Raw genomic sequence first — 23,402 nt, forward strand, 5'->3', positions numbered from 1 at the left:
CTGTAAAAAAGAAGCAGAAAGCTAGGAAATCTTTGTCGGAGGACCAACGAAAGAGGAAACGGGAGACTGACCGAGCAAGAAGTCAGACTCGAGTAAATATATCGGACCGGCTTTTTCAGAATGGTGAGAACTGAGAGAAACAGAAGCCTGCAAAACGGATGCTGATCCTGCTGTTGCACTTGTAAGTTAAGTATCTTTGGAATAAACTGTTTAATATTTAAATTTCAAGTAATTGCGACCTCAGGATGTTTGCTATTGTCTGTAAAGGTTTTTATTATGATCGCTGTCTGTTACGGGCTTACTAGTACGCTAGATACTATAACTTTGATGTTAGCATTGTCATAGCAAACACGTTTGATTTCTGTAGTTGTTTGGCCGTTCCTCTGTCGGTTTTATTTGTGTAACTTACACTTTTATTTTATGTCACTAAGTCAACGCGTCTGATAGTAGGCAATATCAGACGCGCAAAATGTTGCACAGCTAGAAAAAACGTTCTGATGTTTTCTTAGACAAGCAAAGGTAAACCATCATTCTACCAGATGAACTTATAGACCTTGCTAATATAACTTTAGACAAATATTAGCCTCCGATATATATATTTTTTATGCTCATGCCCATTCTCCCAAAAACAAACAAACAAACAAACACGAAAGCAGTAGTTCGCCTCGTTCATATCGTTCGTTCCCGGTAAAAATACTAGTATGCATGACAACACAATAAATAAAAAAATCGCCATCAGTTGGAAAGAAAGTATTGCTTTACTTGCCTCGGTAGACATAACTGGTTTTGAAATAGCCGGTTCCTCTGCTCAGCTAGGTTGACAGCTGATCAGCTGGGTTGCTCGTGGCAAGGGGGGAGGGACAACAGTTCGTTTTTACGACAGAGTGTTTGAAAGCATTATACTACCAGACACTAGGGGGAGCTCGTAGAGAAAAAACACTCAGACTTGCATAGTGTCCCTTTAAGTTTATAATCTGCCATTGAAAGTACATACGGGTGAGGGGTTCGAATGCCGGTCGCCATGTTGCCCCTCCATCTTAAAACTACATTAGCCAAAGAGGGACATACCTGTAAATTCAAGCTTCGCCTTTTGCGTTTTTCACTCAGTGACACCGTAATGAATGCGAGGGGGAGATTACTCGCGAGCTCGCGAGTGCCGGCAGATTTGAAAGATAGTGTGTGTGTGTGCGTGCGTGCTACTCACACTTGAAAGAGAGAATTAAAACGTCAACGCGACAGACAAATCAGCAAGACCATAGACCAGGGGTGGGCAAACTTTTTGGCTCAAGGGCCACACTGGGTTTTAAAAATTTGACAGAGGGCCGGCCCAGTAGCAGATTATGAAGCACGATCTCATGAAAGTGCGTATCTATACCACGAATTTTATTTCTCGTGCCATTTATATGCCCAAAATGTGTTTTTTTTTTTTTTTGTGTGTGTGTTTTTTTGCGTGCATGCTACACACTGTAAACCCCTTGGTTAGGATTAGGGGTGTGGAGTGCGTGCCTATTACACGCCATAAAGTGCATATCATATGCACGCGAAAACATTATGCACTACAAATACAATTTGTGGTATTCGCACATTCATAAGATCGGGCTGAGCAAACAGACAACGTTGTGGCAATGTCTGTGCGAAATTCAACAACTGAGAGATGACATTCTGACAATAATTTTTTTTATGCTAGATATCCCCCATTTAGCATGTTATGTTTTGATGTTAATTTTTAAAGATGTTAGATAATTATAGCCTATACTTTTTAAATATTGTTTATCCTTATCAGGGCTCCAGACTGCGACCAAATGGTCGCATTTTGCGACCAAAATTCAAGAGTGTGCGACTGAATTTTACATCCAGTCGCACATGTGCGACCAGTGTTTTTTTTTTTTTTTTTTTCACGTTAAACGTGGAAGGGGCGCGTCAATGAATCCGGAATGTGTGGCAGGCCAATGAGTGTGAGAAGAATAGGGAATGGCCACTGTGACTGGCTAATGTGTGGAAGGGGAGGGTCCTAGATATAATCGAGCGTGCGTAAACGTCCGTGGGAAGGAGACGGAGACAAATATCAATGTCACAGACAGACACAGTCGGATGATGATTCAGAGTCAGAGGTTTTATTAGGGGATAAAGGCCTGAACCCACCATTTTCGGGAAGACTGGCTTCGAGAATTCAGCTGGTTGAGGTACTGTAAAGTGATGAACTCCATGAGCTGCGAATGTTGCAGTCGCTACCCCAGAACTGCGGGGAAAACGAAGTTTGCAGACAGTGCAGGCACTTCGCAGTTTAAACACAATACGCTAGTTAGACACATCTCAGCCTCAAGTATAGAGTATGCCGTGACATGTTAATAAATCAAAACACAATGAAAGTGGGAAAAAAGTGCTTCACAGACCGTTTAATAGTTCGAACCAATAATAGACAGCGCAGAGCTCCTCTCGCCAGTCGCGGGCCGATCTCGATTACGCGAAACAGTTACATCGTGGAGATCCAGTGAAGAAATCCATTGCGTTCGCGACTGAATCAATAACATTGCTGCGAGATCCAGTGAGAAATATTCAGATTTGACGCAATTCTCTGTTATAAACCATATCAGATCAAACAGCGCTGACGTGGAAACCAGGAGAAACATCGTGCCATGAACGAACAAGTTATAAAAGGCTTTAGGTCCACAGATCAGCAACATTCACCTTGGATTTACTGTAGTAACACTCACTGTAACTATGGTATACTGTGGTTATAACAGTAGCATACACATCTTTTTCCAGCACTTCAAAGCTATAATATCATATTTAAATGTTATTTTTAATGTGTTGACCAAAACATTTTTTGTTTATCCTTTAAAGATTGTCCCTATTTATAAAACTAAAAGTTTCAAGAAGTAGGAAAACTCACACTTATAAAAAATAAAAAAAAAAGATTAAATTACCATTGTAAACATAGCTGCAGAGGACGCTTATTGGCTATTTTCACTCCCTATTATGTATTTTGTCACTCATTTTGCTTTTTAATTAATATTAAGACATTATGAATGATAATAATTAAAGTTAACCTTATCTATACACCTCAAATTAAGCTCAGTGCTTTGTCATCCCACAGTGCTACCAAATACTTTCTGTAGAACTTAGTGCTGCTGCCTTCAAATGTTAGTCTGGAGCCCTGTGAACTTAAAATAAAACTGCACATTGTAATTTCTGTACGTTAAGTCTATTTATTATCAAAGCATTTGTCAGTAATACAGTTATTTTGGGGGAAAATGTGAATAATTGCATTGTAAGGTGATTTAAGGTGTGCCCCGAAATTTTCTGCTTGCGCTCCTAAAATTTTAAGTCAGGGGCTACAGCGCTCCTAATAAAAAAAGTTAGTCTGGAGCCCTGCTTATTATTATTTAATGGCCTAACAGTAAATTAGAAACAAAACATCTGCAAGTGTACACTTAGAAGAGTAAAAATTACAGGTTACGTTAATTCAACTTTATTAAAACTGAATGGCAATTTGCACTTCCAAAAGTCATACATTTGTGGAAATAAACGAATATACAAATTTATTTTAAGAATAATAAAATAAAACATAAAAGGCAAAGGGAGATCAGAACATTTAATGAAAAAAAAAACGGGTTCTGTACATGGCAGACAGGGGAGCGTAGTCGAAAGCCGGACGATAAAGGTCGGTAAACGGAATCGGGCAGGATACATCCACAAATCCAGAGGAGCAAAGAAACTAAATAGCAGACAAATCAAAGGAAAAACTAAGGTGTGCAAGCGGTTACCAAACATTTTTTTTCTCATTGAGTTTCCAAAAAAGGAAAAAACATTAACGTGCAACTGAGTCTATGCGCTTAAGTTGCTGTCTGTTTGGTTTCCATGGTGACGCGTCATTGCTTGTTAGGCTACGTGACACACCGCAGCCACAACAGCGCTGAATGAATGATGATCTGCTTTTATGTCATTTTTCCTTTTTTACATTTGTTAGCTATGGCATGCGATATCTGATATTCCGATTGTCAAATATATGCAACGCAATATATATATATAACGCAAAGTATTGCAAGAAAAAAGGCTAAATTAATGCGATCTTAAGACAATTTTTTTTAAATACTCGGCGGGCCGGATTAAACAGCCTAACGGGCCGCATGTGGCCCGCGGGCCGTAGTTTGCCCACCCCTGCCATAGACAATACTGGAGTAACTTTTCCCAGATGGAAAGAGCTCATGAGGAGAAAAGATTTTAAAACGGACGCCGAGGTTGCCTGCTTTCTTCTCGACAGGTAATTCAGCCTGTTGTAATTCATTTGTGTAAATTCGAAGTTTTATAGTTGCTTGTCTAACCATAGCATGGTTGTGCATAACGACAGAACGACCTCTAGTATAACTTCATCCTCGGTCAATGGTGAAAAAGTATTGTTTACCTTGTAACATAAATCTGTGCTGCATAAAAAATAATTTTTTTTACAGTCTATGGCTGCGACGGATCACAGGTGATGAATAGTTTTAAAGGCGCAATTTTTTAAGCTATATATAAAAAAAGGACAAGGTAAATTTTAGTTATTTTTAATTGCTTTTACTTTGTACACATTGTAACGTTAGCCTAATCTGATTATGCTGGGATAGCCGATTCCAAGGGTGACGTTTACCTCCTGACATCTGTCCTGTAGTTTTATTCATTTTAGAGGTATTGTTTATTATTGTCATGGACGAAGTCGATAACTGGAAGCCATGTTAATCTTGGAATAATACAGCCACCGTAGGAGTTAAAACGCCCTCGGAATTGAGAGGAACAGAAACAAATATTCACTGGGTAGTCATATACAATTTCACCGCTAGATGGGGGTAAAAATCACACAGTGTAGCTTTAATTAAGTGACAGTAAAGTTTACTAAGTATACTGTTCTTCATCTCTTGGTGCAGCCCGGTGAGCCTAAAGACACTAAATTATTGTTTGACAGTAATATGTTTATTTACATTAATGTGTGTATTTTATTTAAATTTTAAATTATATTAGAATTTATTAGGATTAACCCCTTGAGATGTATCATCTCGTTTTCGAGGGGGTCCTTACAATGAAACACAATTACAACTTAAAAAACATAACAAGATTACAATTAACAATACATCAACAAACAGACAAACAACAAAGCACCAACAAAAAATGTAAAAAATTGCAATAACAATAAAAAAATAATAATAATAAAAACAACAACAACAACAGTACACATCACAACAACGACAGTTTCAATGATAGCATACAATATCCATACAATTGAAATAAGATAATAAAGATTGTTTAAACAACCAAAATGAAGTAGTGGATCTAATATCTACAGGACAATTATTCCAGTCTAATAGGGCTTTAAACATAAATGTTCTCTTACCATTTGTTTTTTTAACACGAGGAACGAGAAAGTAAGTCTGTACAGAATGCCTAACTTGATGGTTTGAAGAAAAGAGTACAAAGTATTGTTGTAGATAACTAGGATAATCAAAGTAAATACTGTGCCTTATACAGTGTTTTCATGTGTAGGCTATGTATAAAGTTATATATTTGTATATAATATTGCTTAATATTTCATGTTTTATTTACATAGCCTACTCACAATTGAGAAAACGCTGAGAGAGAAGAAATGAGAGACGAGACGGAGAAAAAGAAGATTGAGGAGGCTGAATAAAAGGATATTTCACACGATAATCCGATATATTTATACTGAATTCGTCATTAGTTATTTGTAATTTGCTAATAGGAACTTTATTTAGCAAGTAGGCCTATTGGTGATATTCGGCATGGATTTCACTCAGCGCGTTCACTCCAAGCGTTCGTGTGGTGATTAGCACGAGCGACGAGCCGGATCACATTCATCGGAGAGGAGGCGAACCAGATAGCGCTAACCAGAGAATTTCTTTTGGTGCGTTCAAGTCATCTCGTATAGATCGTATTTACGAGTTGAACGCACTTGAACGCCACCACAATGTCGTAAATACCAGTGGGGACCTCGGGATTTTCTCTAAGCTCCGATCTTTACGAGTTGGGGGCGTGTCAGTGATTAACATGGCGGAATACACAATACGTAAAGGTATATAGCTGTGATATTGTCAGGCTTTTCTATTAACAGCTCAGTTAGCTAATCACCAACACAGAATATGATAGTATTATAATATAACAATGCAACATGTAACAATGTGTTGGCAGTGGCTTCATAAATTAATTAAAAACATAAAAATACAAAGTATTCCTGATGCACATTTCTTTGTTCTTCATTTTCTAGAACAAGAGTTTAAGAACCTTACTGTATTTTTGTGTAATTAATTAAGAGAAAGTACTCCGCCATTTTGCTCCGACGAAAGTGACTTGAACGCACATGCCGTTATAAGCACGACTTCCCACCTCGTACGTACGAACTTCCCAGGAGGACTTGAACGCACCATTTGTTGCATCGCGGGAGAGCAAGACTATGACGAGTAGATAGTGCCGTTGAAGAAGGAGAAGGAGCAGTCTACCCTTCTGTCACGTCAATCTGTGTTTATTTTTGAATGGGATTGATAGAGACGACAGACCAGCGGCGACGTCACGGTGACGTCCGTCACAGTAGGAATGTATACTGACGGCGACTTGGCGACGGCGTATGTAAGAAATGCTTTAAAAAATCATGACGTCTAAACTAGGCACATCGCACAACTGATACATACGTCGTCCCTCTGTACGTCACCTTTTAAGACGCCTGATACACATCTTCCTAGCCTAAAAATCTAGATGCACCCTAGCGGCAGCAAAATTTATTTTGCAGCCCTTGTAGCAACTCTCCGTTGACTTTCGAGCTGGAAAAAACAAACTCTAGTCAGGCCAATCACATCGTGTATAGAGTAGGTGGGGCGGGCTTAACATAATGACGACAGAGTTGCGACGGTTCCCTGCTTCTTGAAAACAAAGAAGAGCTGCTGCTACTGGCGAACGGCGGTCTTTCTAATCGGCTTTGGCCGCGACTCTGGAGGACTTGGAGTTAAGCTTTTCTTTGAGAAAAGAGCAAAGAACGGCACTTAAGTCATTCTTAAAAAAGGAAGATGTGTTTGTAGTTTTGCCGACCAGATACTACAAAAGTTTAATCTATCAACCAGCTCTGCTGGTGGGAAAACGCTCTGGTTGGTTGTAGTGCTATCCTATATAAGACAACCGTTTATCCCGCCCCTCGGATTGAGCCGTGCCAATGGTGAGTTGCCAGACCTAACATCTTGATGTAGGTCTGGCTTGCCAGGCTAATGTCTTCCCCATGTATGTCGAATTTAAAACATTTCAAAGTATGCATTAGTTGCGTTAGTAAAGTGCATTAGATGCATTAGTAGGCCTACTTGTTATAGGCTATTGCTTTTACAGTAATTAGTCAACTTATTTCCCAAAAAGGGCCACTGGTGCGTAATAACTATAAGTTTATTCAATGTTTTAAAAGTAGTATCTATTGAATAAGTAGTAGCTAATTAATACGTAGTATCTAAGTACTAGTATCTAATGAATAAGTACTAGTATCTAATGAATAAGTACTAGTATCTATTGAATAAATACTAGTATCTAGTAATAGGTACTAGTATCTAAAAAAAAAGTACTAGTAAATAACTTTGTACTAGTCACAATTGGAATACATACTAGTCAGAACTGAATAGTTGATATCTGAATGACAGATCCTCATAGAAGTCAATGGCAAAAAAATAATAATTTGTTACTAGTAACAAAAGAATAGTTACTAGTCACTATTGAAATAAGTACTAGTATCTAATGAATAAGTATCTATTTAATAGGTACTAGTATCTTAAGTAAGTATTTATTATTTATCTAATAATAAATACTAGTAACCAGTGACGTGCGGTGATGTCTTAAAGAGGCTAGGCACTGAGTTATGAAAGCCAGATTACCTGATTTATTGCGGCATATCAAGAAATGTACAAATCAGGATGTAGGCTATCGTGTACTATCAGTCTCTCTCTCTCTCTCTCTCTCTCTTGCGCGCACACACACACACATACACGCACATCGCATGCACAGTCGCACACACACAAGCGCGGCACAGGCACACACCGGTAGTTAATGTCCACTCCAGCATCAGAATGCAACCATTACTTAATCCTTAATTGTTGCACAGCGGCCAATTATGTTTGTCAGTCAGCAAAAGTAAAATCACACACTGCTCAATTGAATATGAAGGCAAATGGCTTGCATTAATTCAACCACATTTATCAATTCAATATTAAGCCCAAAATAGTTTTTGACTCACCAATCAGTAGATTATTTGTAGCCTACATAAAATCCATCCGCCGTTCTTTCCTCGTGAAGATGTCGATCACAGCTTTGTAAAACTTGTCTTTATGGGCCTTCAGTTTGCAAAGTCTCTGATTTTGAATTAAAATCGAGCTTGGAAAAAAAATGAACTCTGATCACGGCCGGTGCTGTCAGTTTGACTTTGAATTTGGCGGGGATTATGTAGGCTAGCTGTGGTGTAACGTTAATGACGTTAGCTGCGCAAATGTCCAGTAATATCTCGATTTTAATTGGTCCACGTCTGATATGTAACGGAGATGTTTACGGGCATAGCATATTTACGTCCAAAGGCACAGCAGATTTGTGCTTTTTGCCGTACATGTTGAAGAATACAGGATCGAAGTGTGCATGCGCAACATGGGTTTTTCGCTTGTCGTCTGCAATGAATGGACAGTAAAAGCACTGCTTATTTGTTTTTTATTTGATTATGCGTAACTGCTACATTTGTCATCATAACGTCTAAACAATTGGAATAACACACATATTGCATATATAAATCACAAGAATAAACAGTAAAAATACAATTACAAGTTTACTATTTAATAAACATTTTTATTTTTGAATTTTGGCAGGGTAGGCAGTGCCTAGTTTGCCTACCCAGACCGCACGTCACTGCTAGTAACTAAAAAGTACTAGTATCTAATGAATAAGTACTAGTACCAATTTAATAGGCACTACGATCTAATAAAAATAACTAGTAGGCTATCTAATGAATAAGTACTAGTATCTTTAAAAAGGTACTAGTATCTAAAGAATAAGCACTAGTATCTAACAAATAGGCATTAGTAGGTTACCTAAAGAATAAGCACTAGCTATTGAATAAGTACTAGTACTTAATGGAAAAGATACTAGTATCTAAAAAATAAGTACTAGTAGCATGAAAATAGATACTTGTAGGTTTTAAGGATTAAATGTTAAAACGGCTTGCCATAGTCGTACCCCTTCTCTCACATAAAAGTACACGACTGTCTCCTTCGGAAGGTTATCCGTGGCACTATCCACTCGCCATACGAGATAGCCACTCGGGCGAGCAAAAGCCACGACATCACCGTATCGTGGGACCCGTCGCGTTCTGGAAAACATTCCCAAAACATTAGGCCTGCAACGAATGTGAATGAGAGCGTGAATGTTGCCCCACTTAAGTGAGTTTTGTAACTGAATGTAAGTTACTGAGCCGTTGGGTTTATTGGAAGACTGTGTTATTGAGTTGTAGTCTACGTATAGCCTACATTTCAGGGTGTTTAACACTTTAAAAGGATTTAATTTGACGTTTTATTTTATTTCAAAGAGTGTATTTTCACATTGCTTTACTTTTCACAGTGCTTTACTTAATTCATTGGGTTATTTAAATATACAAAAAGACTCATAAGACAAGTATTGGATTCCTAGTCTTTATTGCTGCTGAAGGGAATGGCAAATAAGTAATATGTAATCAAAGGTACTAAGCAAATACGTAATCATAACTGAAACAAATACTTACCCGGGCTCTGTAGCCTAGGCTATGTCATAATTTCGAGTTTTTATATGCTCGTTTTTTTATGTGGCGGGAATGGGCTTCCATAGATAACACCGTCTCCTTCCATTAAAAATAATGGCTACGGTGGCGTGGATATAATGAAAAATTACGTTTCAGTCGGCTAACATCGGTTAATGGAAACGTTGTCATTTCGCAATAGTTTTTTTTAATCGACGTTTAGAAAATATCGCAAAAGTTTTGCGCAAACAGTAGCTTAGCCTATAGGCTATTTATTGTTTGAATTTTGTGATAAAATAGACAGAATTTGAAAGCTTAGACTTTGTCTTTCCCCCCCCCCCCCCCCCCCCAACAGATCATTTGTTGTTCTCTCTCCAGGATAATGTGAAGCCAGTAGAAGAAGGGAGTAACCTGGAACCTGATGGTAATACAAACACAAGTATAGTACATGTGTGCTCAGGCTTTAATGATTCATCTCACAGCAATAAGTGTAAGAAATATGCCTATTAGCAAAAAGCACCATTACATTATCTTATAGTGTGGTGTTATTCTTATATGATCTGTATCTGAGATGAACAGTATCTGAATATCTGAACAGTTCTGTGTTGTTTGCTTTAGATCACAGTGATCCCGATTTGACTTTTGCATTATTTGGAAGCTCTGAGGCCGTCCAGTTCGGATGTGACAACATTCTACTTGGAGAGAAACAACCCTGTCTTAAAAACACAGAATTCCCCGTGATCATTCCAATACAGAGGAAGATATCAGAACATCATGTCTCTGTGATCAACATGATTGGCTCACATGAGACGGATCTCGAACCTCTCGATAATGTTATTGGTCATCTAGTGAACGAAAGTGAAATCCATGCCTTCATCTTTGTTGTGAGACTTGGACAGTTGACAGATGAGGATAAGATGGGCATTGAATGGCTACAGAGAATATTTGGTGACAGAGTTCTTTCATCTGTGATTATTCTCTTCACCTATGAGCAAGAGGAAGAGTGTAACACTATTATAGATGACTTAAAGAACAACTCTGTTCTGGAGCAGCTGCTGGAGAAATGTGGAGGAAGATATCACATCTGCAGTAAGAACATGAACAACCAATCAGAGATGAGAGAACTGATTGACAAGATTAAACAGCTGTTCACTGACAATAATCAGCAGATCTACACCAGAGAGATGTACAGACCTTCAGGAGACCTGCAAAACAGTGAATATCAAAGTGGTAACACTGATCCTTGATTTTTGTCTTACATTTGCCACAACTCCATTTTAACATTTTCATTCAAGATTCCATATTTATATTGCAATATATTTAATTCATGTGGAAGTTGTTAGTGGAGTTATGTCTCTAAAGGTTGTAATACTAATGTTGTCCACCAGAGGAAGTGTAGATTAAAATCTGTAGATTTAAATCTAGATAAAAATCTGCATAAATGTTCAAAAGATTGACTTGTATTAGTAATAGAAGCGTATGGATCAGTGATCTCCAAAATATTTGTTATCAAATAATACCTTAATTTTAATGTATGATATTGAAAATATAAAAATAAATGTATATAAAAAGCGGCTGATAAATGTATATAAAAAGCGGCTGATGAGCCTTCATCAGGGTATACACTTTATATATTGAACTTTTTATATTGAAGATATTGAAAATATATTTGTCAAATTGCAAGACATGACTTGAATGTATTGCTGTCCACATTTGTTAATGAATCGAATTAGCCTACTTGAAAGAATCCACTGTTAAAAGGTTAGTTCACCCAAAAATGAAAATTATCCCATGATTTACTCACTCTCAGACCATCTTAAGTGTATATAACTTTCTTATTTCAGCCAAAAACAATCAGAGTTATATTAAAAATATCCTGGCTCTTCCAGGAAGCTTGGGAGTTAATGGAGCCTGAGATTTTAAAGCCCAAAAAAGTGCATCCATCCATCATAAAAGTAATCCATACGTCTTTATGGGGTTAATAAAGGCCTTTTGAAGCAAAGTGATGCAATGTGTTTTTGGAAAAACAATATCCATATTTATAACTTTATAAAATGCATAGTTCTGTCATGAAACTCTAGATGGTGGAGGTTAATGGGTCCTTAACACAAGTTGGTGATATTTACAGTGTTACCTACTTGGCACAATCTGATCAGTTCATGTGCAGCCAATGAGCTTGCTGCTCAACATTTAAATCACTTTAGTAGCCTAGTTTGCAGCATGTTTTCAAAGTTCGTCTAAAACCCTCCACCTTCCCAAGCTCCACCTGTATAGATCTGCTATGAGTAATTGATATATGCTATTTGTGTATCAGCAGTATGTCTTACATACTGAGCAGCAGCAGCAGCAATATCTACAACAACAGCAATAATCAATTCAGCAGCAATTCAGCAGCAGCGTAACTGATCTATTCTGCCAGGACCAAACACATTAACATTAACCCTAACCCTAACCATCCATCTCCTCCATGAGTTTTACCATGCTAAATATCTTCAGAGAGTTGTCATCATAGAACTATGATCACTGGCTACCTGTAACGACCAGACGCCTCTCGTGGTTCAAACAAATAGGGCTAGGTGACAAACTCAAGCTCCTCTTCTCTTATATTGAAAAACTTCTAAGTTGTGACTGGTGTTTTGTTTTGCTCTGTCCTCTGTGCTTCCACATTCGTCAATATGTCATGTGTCGGAGGTCACTCCTCCACCGGACTCACATACGGCTGTTACCAGAAGCCAGTGATTATAGTTTATGAAGTTATAAATATGGATATTTTTCTTACAAAAACAGATATTTAATTTAACTCCGAATGTGTTTGGCTGAAAGAAGAAACTCAGATACACCTATGGCACCTATTATGGGATAATTTTCATTTTTTGGGTGAACTATCCCTTTAAGAGGCATCCATACTTTGATTGGAACCCTTGTAAAAATAAATAAAAAATACCATAATCTATTTAAAATACATTTATTTCATATTAAGTGCACTTCAAATAACATATTTATTGAAATATTACTTAAGACTTACTGATTTAAATTTAAACTTTATTTGGAGTATTTCTTTATTGCACACTGCAAATTTCTCAATATTATGCCTAAAATGTGCTTTAATATCACTATTATTAAGGATTGTATGGTCTCTGCATAAAATCAGTCTTTAAATGCAAGATATTTAAAGCGTACCTAAAGTATACATGCAATAGTTCCACTATAGCACAATCAAATATATTTAGGTATATCTTCAGCACTATTTATGCACAATTAAAGTGCTTTATGAACAAAATTAGTTGTTCTAATTTAGCAGATTTTAAGTATAGTTTAGTGTACCAAAAGTACAATTGCGGGGTATTTTTATTAAGCACATAAATATGTAAATATATTTGTACTATAGTTAGCACAAAATAAATGTATTTCAAATACATTTTAGTATATATTTTTTTCACTACAGGGAAGTCTAATAAAAGAGCTACCAGTGATTTCTCTCTGTTTTTATAAAATCAAGGTTCAGAAACAGAAGCAAGCATTGGTGAGGCTAAAGCACAGCCTTTGGAGAGCTTGGCACAACTACAAACTGATATAGGTGACAAACAAAAGGTAAAAAAACTTTTTTTTTCCAGAAAGTTATTAATATTTTTTCATAGGATATGTAGTTTATTTCTGTATGTTGTTCTACCACACATAATCTATATTTACGTTTTCATACAAACGTCTAAAATATGCATAGCATTCTAAAATACACTCACCTAAAGGATTATTAGGAACACCTGTTCAATTTCTCATTAATGCAATTATCTAATCAACCAATCACATGGCAGTTGCTTCAATACATTTAGGGGTGTGGTCCTGGTCAAGACAATCTCCTGAACTCCAAACTGAATGTCAGAATGGGAAAGAAAGGTGATTTAAGCAATTTTGAGCGTGGCATGGTTGTTGGTGCCAGACGGGCCGGTCTGAGTATTTCACAATCTGCTCAGTTACTGGGATTTTCACACACAACCATTTCTAGGGTTTACAAAGAATGGTGTGAAAAGGGAAAAACATCCAGTATGCAGCAGTCCTGTGGGCGAAAATGCCTTGTTGATGCTAGAGGTCAGAGGAGAATGGGCCGACTGATTCAAGCTGATAGAAGAGCAACTTTGACTGAAATAACCACTCGTTACAACCGAGGTATGCAGCAAAGCATTTGTGCAGCCACAACACGCACAACCTTGAGGTGGATGGGCTACAACAGCAGAAGGCCCCACCGGGTACCACTCATCTCCACTACAAATAGGAAAAAGAGGCTACAATTTGCACGAGCTCACCAAAATTGGACAGTTGAAGACTGGAAAAATGTTGCCTGGACTGATGAGTCTCGATTTCTGTTGAGACATTCAGATGGTAGAGTCAGAATTTGGCATAAACAGAATGAGAACATGGATCCATCATGCCTTGTTACCACTGTGCAGGCTGGTGGTGGTGGTGTAATGGTGTGGGGGATGTTTTCTTGGCACACTTTAGGTCCCTTAGTGCCAATTGGGCATCGTTTAAATGCCACGGCCTACCTGAGCATTGTTTCTGACCATGTCCATCCCTTTATGACCACCATGTACCCATCCTCTGATGGCTACTTCCAGCAGGATAATGCACCATGTCACAAAGCTCGAATCATTTCAAATTGGTTGCTTGAACATGACAATGAGTTCACTGTAAACTCTAAAATGGCCCCACAGTCACCAGATCTCAACCCAATAGAGCATCTTTGGGATGTGGTGGAACGGGAGCTTCGTGCCCTGGATGTGCATCCCACAAATCTCCATCAACTGCAAGATGCTATCCTATCAATATGGGCCAACATTTCTAAAGAATGCTTTCAGCACCTTGTTGAATCAATGCCACGTAGAATTAAGGCAGTTCTGAAGGGGAAAGGGGGTCAAACACAGTATTAGTATGGTGTTCCTAATAATCCTTTAGGTGAGTGTATATAGCCTATCATTTGCATATGAACAACTTTAGGATCAATTGAATAAGTTGATTCTATTACTATATTTAAAATCAATTTGATTATTTGTTTCCAATGCCATCATCAGATTTATTTAACACATTTGAGGCGTTGGCATAATGTGAAATTATAACACTTTCTGAATATCCTGTGGTAAATAAAAAATGACTATAAAATACATCACAACAATACCATACCATGGTCATGAATGTAATCATATTTAATTGTGCAATGCAATCCAAATCCAGAAAAGTCATATTCATTTTTGTAAGGAAATAACAAAACAAAATTTTATAGCAATAAAATTAGAATAGTAGCCTACAATAATTTAACAGCATAACTATAATAGATCTCTAAGTGGCTATGGCTATTTTAGTCTGACTGACTCCAGTGGCCAACTAATGTTACTTTTACTAATTCTAATGACCAAATACTACCAGAAACAAATCTTCAGTCTTGCTTGTGAAAGATAATTCCCAGAGACCTGTTTTCAATTGTGCGGCAATTTGTACAGCCTCAAGCAGCACACTAAGCAGGCATTTTTCTCAATTCCCGTTATTAGAGGTATGGGAAAGTTGCCATCCGCAATATGGCCGTTGTGCTGCTAAATATAACGCCATCAACGTACGATCCAGCGGCCAATAGGGCGTCTATTGGTGCGTTCAAGTCATCTCATATAGATCGTATTTACGAGGTGAACGCACATGAAGGCCACCACAATGTCGTAAATACCAGTGGGGAGCTCGGGATTTTCTCTAAGCCCCGATCTTTACGAGTTGTGGGCGTGTCACTGAGAAACATGGCGGAATACCACAATACTTAAAGGTATTTTAGCAGTGATATTGTCAGGCTTTTCTATTTACAGCGCAGTAAGCTAATTGCTTGCACAGAATATGATGGCATTATAATATAACAATGCAACATGTAACGATAAAGTTGGCAGTGGCAGTGGCTTCATAAATGAATTAAAAACATTAAAAAAAATGTACACCTGATGCACATTTCTTTGTTCTTCATTTTCTAGAACAAGAGTTTAAGAACCTTACTGTATTTTTGTGTAATTAATAGAGAGAAAGTACTCCGCCATATCTCTTACTCCGACGAAAGTGACTTGAACGCACCTGTCGTCCCGCCGTAAACATGACTTCCCACCTCTTACGTATGAACTTCCCAGGAGGACTTGAACGCACCATATGTATATTATATCTATGGTGCACACTCTAAAGGCTAATATTTACCACAACCCATTGCACTTTGGAGGAGGAACTACAAACACGAGTGAAAAGTGTTAAAAAAACTACCAAAAATGGCGGATATGCGCGACCGACGGTGAGAGGTTCAGATAAAGGTTTGAGTGACTAATCAAAGTTTTAAATGCCATTAACTTTTAAATGCATCATTATGCATTATTATTGCATGAAAGACCCGTGACTGCAGATCAATGTCCTACTGCATTTCAACAGAGTATGAAATTAAATACAATGAAATGTGGAGGATTTTAACTGTGACAAGATGATTGACAGGCCAGTTTACGGTGACAGGATACGACCATTGACTGTAAAAAAATAACACCGTGATCAGCCTTCAACAGAGAAACCTTCAACCGTCACTCTATGAGAAAGGCTTGTCCCAAAACTGGCGTATCTCTGCAACGCTTGCTGGGAAGGCTGGAATCAGCTCTTTGACTTGTGAAGTGCGTGACAGCAGCCTCTTCCCATCGTATAAATCCCTCTCCTTGCCCTGGCCTTCCTGTTGTGATGGCCAGTCCACAGAGAGTTTAGCAGCCGCCCTCCTACACATTCCAATAAGGTCCAAGTCTCCCTGTATGGAGCTCTGGAAGAGAGATTAGGAGGGAGAATTGTAGTCTCTTCATCTTCCTCCAAATCCTCTTCCAAGAGACAAGCAATCGTCTCATCATCTTCCTCCTCCTCTTTATCCGCTGCCGAGGAGTCTGATTCAAAGAGAGAGGGGGTCCATTAACTCTATTTGCTGAGTAGCCCCGTATTTCTTCGCGGGAGGCACAGAAAAACTTGGATTCTCCTTATTCGCGGCCGCTACTCACATTCTGTGCTCTAATACCCTTAATGGGAAAATAGACCAGTGCGGGCAACACTTGGGATTAGCGAGCACGGCCTGTGCATGTCTAACTCCCTGACACGCAATGCATAGAGGAGGAGAGTCTTTGGATGAAATCATAGACGGGTGAGAGTGATCTTGACCCTTTGCTGCGCTGCTGGGTGGGTTCGCAGTCGCCGTAACAGAGATGTGATCACCCAGATGTTAACTCTGTCACACCACTCAAACCAGGGGGAAAGAAAAAAATTGCTGTAACAGCTCGAGATATGAAAAATGAGTACCGGCCTTGACGCGCTAGTTCCCACCAAAAAAAAACAGCAAAGGAAAAATATTCACTTTGACAGTAATAAAGAAAAATAATTCGGAGACCGGCTCATCAAGTGAACTGTTTAGCGGCCACTCTGTGCGGATCTGCTGAGGATAGCTTCCCTATAGGATCTTATCGGGGAAGAGAACAAGAATGAAGTGGGGAACGGTAGCAGCGTTGTGCTTCCTGGCTCGGTCACACCCAAGGCGTTTCCCATAGTGAGATACCGAGTGATATAATACATTTTATGTTTCTACAGCTGTAAATACATAATGTTTACCTTTAGATGCTGTTAACTCAATATATTGTATTTTTCAGCATCTATCCAAATGTACAAATATGTGCATTTTTGTACCTGAAAATGGTATCAGATTGCATATTCATACTTGGCATATGTTCTAATTCTAATTGTATTAAATTACTAAAAAGTGTACTAATTAAACTTCTTTTTCCATGGCTTTTCTACTAGTCATACCATTTAACTATGTATTATTGTACTGTATTTTTCAGCTAGGAGCTGTGCAACTCATTGACAGGATTCATCTTGAAGGCAAACACCAAAAACTAAGAACTGTAGATTTCCTCAAGCCAATTGTACAATCACAGTCCCAAGAGTGTTGTGCAGAGGAGGAGCTGGCTTCAGTTTTTCTACAAAAATTAATGATGCTTGACTACAGAGCAAGATGCCTCCAGAGTAAAGAGAATAATGAACGACAACAAAGGAACAATGACTCTTCTGAAGATGTTGGTGATGCCTTTGATAATATTTTTGGAGTAACTGCTAAACCCTCTGATGAAACAAACCAATTAGATGCTGTTCACTTAATGGATGTTCAGATGGCCGTGTTTCATTGTGCTGATAGTTTCCTAAAGCAGCTCATGGTGACTAAACTTTCACAGTGTCAATATGCTCTGCCTCTGCTTGTACCAAATCCATTCACACAACAGATTGAGTTCCCACTCTGGACATTTCGACAAATCAACAAGAGCTGGAAGACAACTGATGATAAAGGTAAAATCTCTAGCAAATTCCAGCCAGTCTACAAGGCTGAAACTCCAATGGTGGCTTTCTTCAGGTTTGGCCCTGTGACCTCATCCAAGTCTCAACTGATGAACAGCCTGATCAATGAAAAACACAACACATTCTTCCACAGAAACTGCCCGGGCAGCAGCAGAACCAGAGTACTGATGGATGGACTGGTGGAGATCGCCTGGTACTGCCCCTCTGGAGAGAAAACCGATAGATTTACTCATTGTGTTGCATTCTGTAACCTCCATGGTGATGCAGGAGCCAATGAGAAGCAGCTGGATATCCTGACTGAAATGGCCTCTGTAAATGTTGCTATTTTACCACAACTCGGCAAGAATGACAAAAGCATGACCAAGATCCAAAACTTCTACAAGGACTCGAAGCCACTTGTCTGCCTCCTTACTGATAATGATTCAGTTCTCACAGAAATGAGAGAAGGGAAATACAAAATTGGTTTGAAAAACAGAAATCAGTCAGTTGTGTTTGAAGAAATCAGACGAGCTATAAATAATGGGCTCTTGTCTTTTGAATCATCTACCATTTTCAAGCTTGAAGACGTGGTCAAGTACTCCGGTATCAGAGTAGATGAGGACAATGATGAAGACCTCAGGAGAGGAAAAGAGGCAGCACAGCAGATGATGAGTTTACTGCAGGATAAAGATCTGACTGAAATCAAAGAGTCATTTTTGCCATTGCAGGGAAAACTGTGGCATCAATGGTGCGAGAAGAATAAAGAACTTCATCGACCTACATTAGGAGAATTACATAAGGGGAGCAACATTGAAAAAAACAAAAGTTCTAAGCAATCAGAAATGCTGAAAATTCGTGAACAGCAACAGGCATCTGTCTCAAGTCAGTTTATCCAAAACTTTATCCAAAATCTGAATTCACAAGCAGAAAATGAGGTGTCGTATTTTCTGAAATGGCTGGGAATCCTGCTGGATGACTACACCGCTGATAGTCTTTCAGCCCTTCTTCGTCAATATGATGAAAAATGGTCAACAGTCCTAAATCTTAAAAAGAAACAGGATAAATCACAGCAACTGGCAGCTGCACAAGTAGAGCTTGAGACAGTATCTGAGAAATTACAAGCTGCAACCTTTGGCTTGGAGCACATACTCAGAGAGATCGGTCAGATATATGAATCATGTTCATCTGTGAAGAGGAAGAAGAAAGACATGACCTTTGACTTCTCTTCACTCCCGAGTCTTGCAGCAGAGATGATGATGTCTGGATTTCCACTGGAGCTGATGGATGGCGATGCTGCCCATGTTCCTCTGATCTGGGTTACCGCTGTTCTTGATGCACTCATCCAGAAACTGGGAAACAGGAGAGTCTATGTGTTGTCTGTTTTAGGGATTCAGAGCTCTGGAAAATCCACCATGCTGAATGCCATGTTTGGACTGCAGTTTGCCGTCAGTGCTGGCAGGTGCACCAGAGGAGCTTTCATGCAGTTGGTCAGAGTATCAGAGGAGATGAAAGCACAGCTGAAGTTTGACTATATTCTGGTTATTGATACTGAGGGACTTCGTGCCCTAGAACTGGCTGGAAGATCAACAAGAAATCGTGACAATGAAATGGCCACGTTTGTTGTTGGTCTCGGAAATATGACACTGATCAACATCTTTGGAGAAAACACAGCTGAGATGCAGGACATTCTTCAGATTGTTGTTCAGGCCTTCATGAGGATGAAGAAGATCAGACTGAATCCAAGCTGCATGTTTGTACATCAGAATGTTTCAGATATCACAGCCGGAGAGAAAAACATGGAGGGACGGAGACGTCTGCAGGAGAAACTGGATGAGATGACGAAACTCGCTGCTAAAGAAGAAGACTGTGATACAGAGTTTTTCAGTGATGTCATTACATTTGACATTCAGACTGATGTCAAATATTTTGCTCAGCTGTGGGAAGGCAGCCCACCAATGGCACCACCAAACCCAGACTACAGCAGAAATATTCAGGAGTTGAAGGACACCATTCTCTCAAAAACTTCTGCATCTAGCGGCGTTACACTGTCTCAGTTCAAAATGCGTATTAGTGATCTGTGGAATGCACTGCTAAATGAAAACTTTGTGTTCAGCTTCAAAAACACACTTGAGATTGCTGTATACAGAAAACTAGAAACTAAGTATAGCGACTGGACGTGGAGCCTCAGAAGCGCCATGTTGAGCATTGAAGACAAATTCTTCAACAGAATTGACAACGGGAACATTAATGTTCAGGAAAATGACCTGTTGGCTGACATGAGAAAGACAAAAGAGCAGGTAGAAAAATCAGTGATGTCTTACTTTGAGGAGGACAAAGACAAAGAAATTCTGTGTCAGTGGCGAGGAAGATTTGAAACCAGAATCAAAGATCTTCATGATGACCTTGTAAAGGGAACAAAAAGAAAGTTAGATGAAGCAATTGAACAGAAAAAAGCCAGGGAAAAGCTGGATCAAAGAAGGACAGAGTATGAAAATAAGCTGTTCAGTCGGAGCAAGGAATTAGCTTTAAGCCTGAGAAATACAGTAACAGATGAAAATATGCTGAACAAGGAGTTTGACACAATGTGGAGAAAATGGGTAACTGAAATGACTAAAGATACTCCTCCACTGAAAGACCTGAACTTCTGGGACGATGTGACTCAGATCTTATCTGAAAATCAGGAATTGACTCTTGTAAATGAGCGGTTAAATCAGAAAGACTATGAACTGATCGACTGCCGGAGTGATTATTGTGTCTACATGAGACTGAAGAAGCATCTAGAGCATTCTGATGAAGCTGGATCTTCAGAGGAAGCTGACAAGAGCTCTAAGAAAAGCAAGAGTGGATTCCTGCAAAGGTTTGGTCAAAAAATTATGTCAGGTGTAGGATATTTTAGATGGACCCAAAAGCCACCAGAGAACATGGACCTAAATGCTGAATGTCATTACTCGATAAGGTATCTGACTCAAAAAGTTATTCAGGACACTGAGATGATAATGAAGAAGTCACCAGTCGGAACACGAGGCTACAGTGATAGTTACATTCAGGAAATAACAGAGTGTGTTCAAAAGTCAGTAAAGCAACATGAATCCATGAGCCAAAAATACACATTGAAAAAAGAGTTTAGCATAGATCTCAGTCTTCATGTTTGTGACATTGCAAGATTGATGTTTACAGAGCTTCACAAAGAATTCAGAGAAGCAAATGACCCAAAAATGTATCTTGAGAAGCAGAAAGCTCAATATTGGAACATCTTCAAGAACTACTACAGAGGAGCAACAACAACAACCATACTGAGTGAATTCATCTGCAGCAAACTTGAGCCATCCATCCTACAAGCAGTTTACAACACAACTGCTATTGATTTGGCAGCACAGATGAGGACTGACATACCAGCATTACGTGAAAACAGACCAAATCTGGAGAAACACATTCTGAAATCCCTTGCAGAAAAGGAGGATTTTGGCCAGTACATAAAATACATTCATAATCCCAGAGAACACTTCAAACAATTCATAAAAAATGAGGTGGACAGATACTTCGCCAAACAAAACAAAATGATTCTAAAAATTTTCAAAGGAAATCTGACACAAAAAGAGCTGATTGTAAGTAACGCGATTAAAGCAGCTACAGTGGAGGTCAAGAGTCGGAGTGGAGATGGCAACATGTGGTTCAGATGCTTCACCACAACCCTGACTGATGAGCTGAAACTCACAGAGAACTCATGTGGTGATCTCAGCGAAATTAAAGACTTAGATTTTCTTGAGACTGATTTAAGAGACAGTCTAAAGAAAGGGACGACAAAGCTACAGAAAAGCTTTACAAGCATTAATGACATGAAAATGTGCAGAAAAAGTCCAGATGAGATTTTGATTGATCACTTCTGTCAGTGCTGTTGGGTTCAGTGTCCTTTCTGTAAAGCCATCTGCACACACACGATGGAAGGCCATCCTGGAGATCACTGCGTTCCTTTCCACCGCAATAATGGATTGAATGGGTGGTTTTACAGAGGAACAACTAACTTGGCTCTTGATATCTGTACAACAGTAGTAGCGAGTGATCGATCTTTTTATCCAAATGCCTCAGATGATACAGTCCTCTTTAAAGAATACAGAAAAGGAGGTTCTAAATATGCTAACTGGAGCATCACCCCAGATCACTCTGAGCTGCCGTACTGGAAGTGGTTTGTGTGCAGATTCCAGGAAGATCTGGAAAAGTACTACAATAAAACATTCCAGGGACATGGCCAGATTCCAGATGAATGGAAAAAATACACAAAAAAGGATGCTCTGGAAAGTTTGGATAAACACATGTAATGGAAAAATATAAACAAATGGCTTTCAGGATATTTTGACACAATAATGTTTCTGAACGGGTAGATGCAGTAATATTGTGCTTTTGTAGGAGGAGTTTTAATTTTTCTGAAAAAAAAATGTATACTGCTATATGTTTGTTGTGAAGTAACACTGATGTGCTTTTTATTTAGAGACATGGATCACTATCAAAGTGAAAAGACAAACATGTGACTGTTAAAGCCAGTGGGAAATGTTTAATGATTAATTCTGTCAAAAATGATCCTCAGATTATAAAAAAAAAAAGAAAAAAAAAGGTGTTTTATTTTTGTGTCTCTAGCTCCATGAAGGGGATTGGTGTATGTAAAAATGCAATGTAATGCTGGAATTCAATAGATAAATTAGATGTGATTGACAATTTAAATTGTATTTACTGTTGTTGTTGTTGTTGTTGTTGTTTTTATTATTGATTTCATATTGGACATCATTTTGCAAAGTGATGTTGCTTGGATCTTAAAACCTCAACCACATTTTACTTATCAGAGATGAAAAAGCACCATGATTTCCTTATTGTTAATCACTTTATCTTTAGAAATCTCTTTCCTGCAGAGCAAAACTCTGACTGTGAGCTGTACTCATGTTATCACAGACATGTAGCTCTACATGTTTTATTAAATTGTGTGATTATGTAATTTCTGAATAAAGCTGAGTGAATGAATTGAAGTTTGATATCCTATATATTTTTTGTTTAGCGCATAACCCATAACCCTTAAGCTGTACCCCTATACAGTACAAAACGGGTATATGTGAAGAAAGTAAAAAACTCTGACATGAATGCATTTATGAGCATGCTAGCTTTAGTAGGGACCGAATACAAGTAAACAGAACAAGATAAACATGTTTATTGGAAAATACACATTATAATAAAGTTGAAACTGCAAAGACATTTAACAAAATTAAAATGCATAACAACATTTAGC

General features: G+C 38.5%; 1 protein-coding gene across 1 annotated transcript; it reads left to right on the top strand.

The window, feature by feature from the left end:
• Nucleotides 1-1,934: 1,934 nt before the first annotated feature.
• On the top strand, nucleotides 1,935-23,155 carry LOC307161851 (upregulator of cell proliferation; the record flags this gene model as incomplete). The annotated part of the gene is made up of 5 exons (XM_079876787.1): nucleotides 1,935-1,955; nucleotides 10,148-10,259; nucleotides 10,388-10,999; nucleotides 13,269-13,360; nucleotides 17,641-23,155. The coding sequence occupies 5 exons, from the start codon at nucleotides 1,935-1,937 to the stop codon at nucleotides 22,444-22,446; spliced, it is 5,643 nt and encodes a 1,880-aa protein (XP_079732913.1). The 3' UTR covers nucleotides 22,447-23,155.
• Nucleotides 23,156-23,402: the final 247 nt, after the last annotated feature.

Source organism: Squalius cephalus (assembly GCF_949319135.1).
Source record: "Squalius cephalus genome assembly, chromosome: 7".
Taxonomy (NCBI): domain Eukaryota; kingdom Metazoa; phylum Chordata; class Actinopteri; order Cypriniformes; family Leuciscidae; genus Squalius; species Squalius cephalus.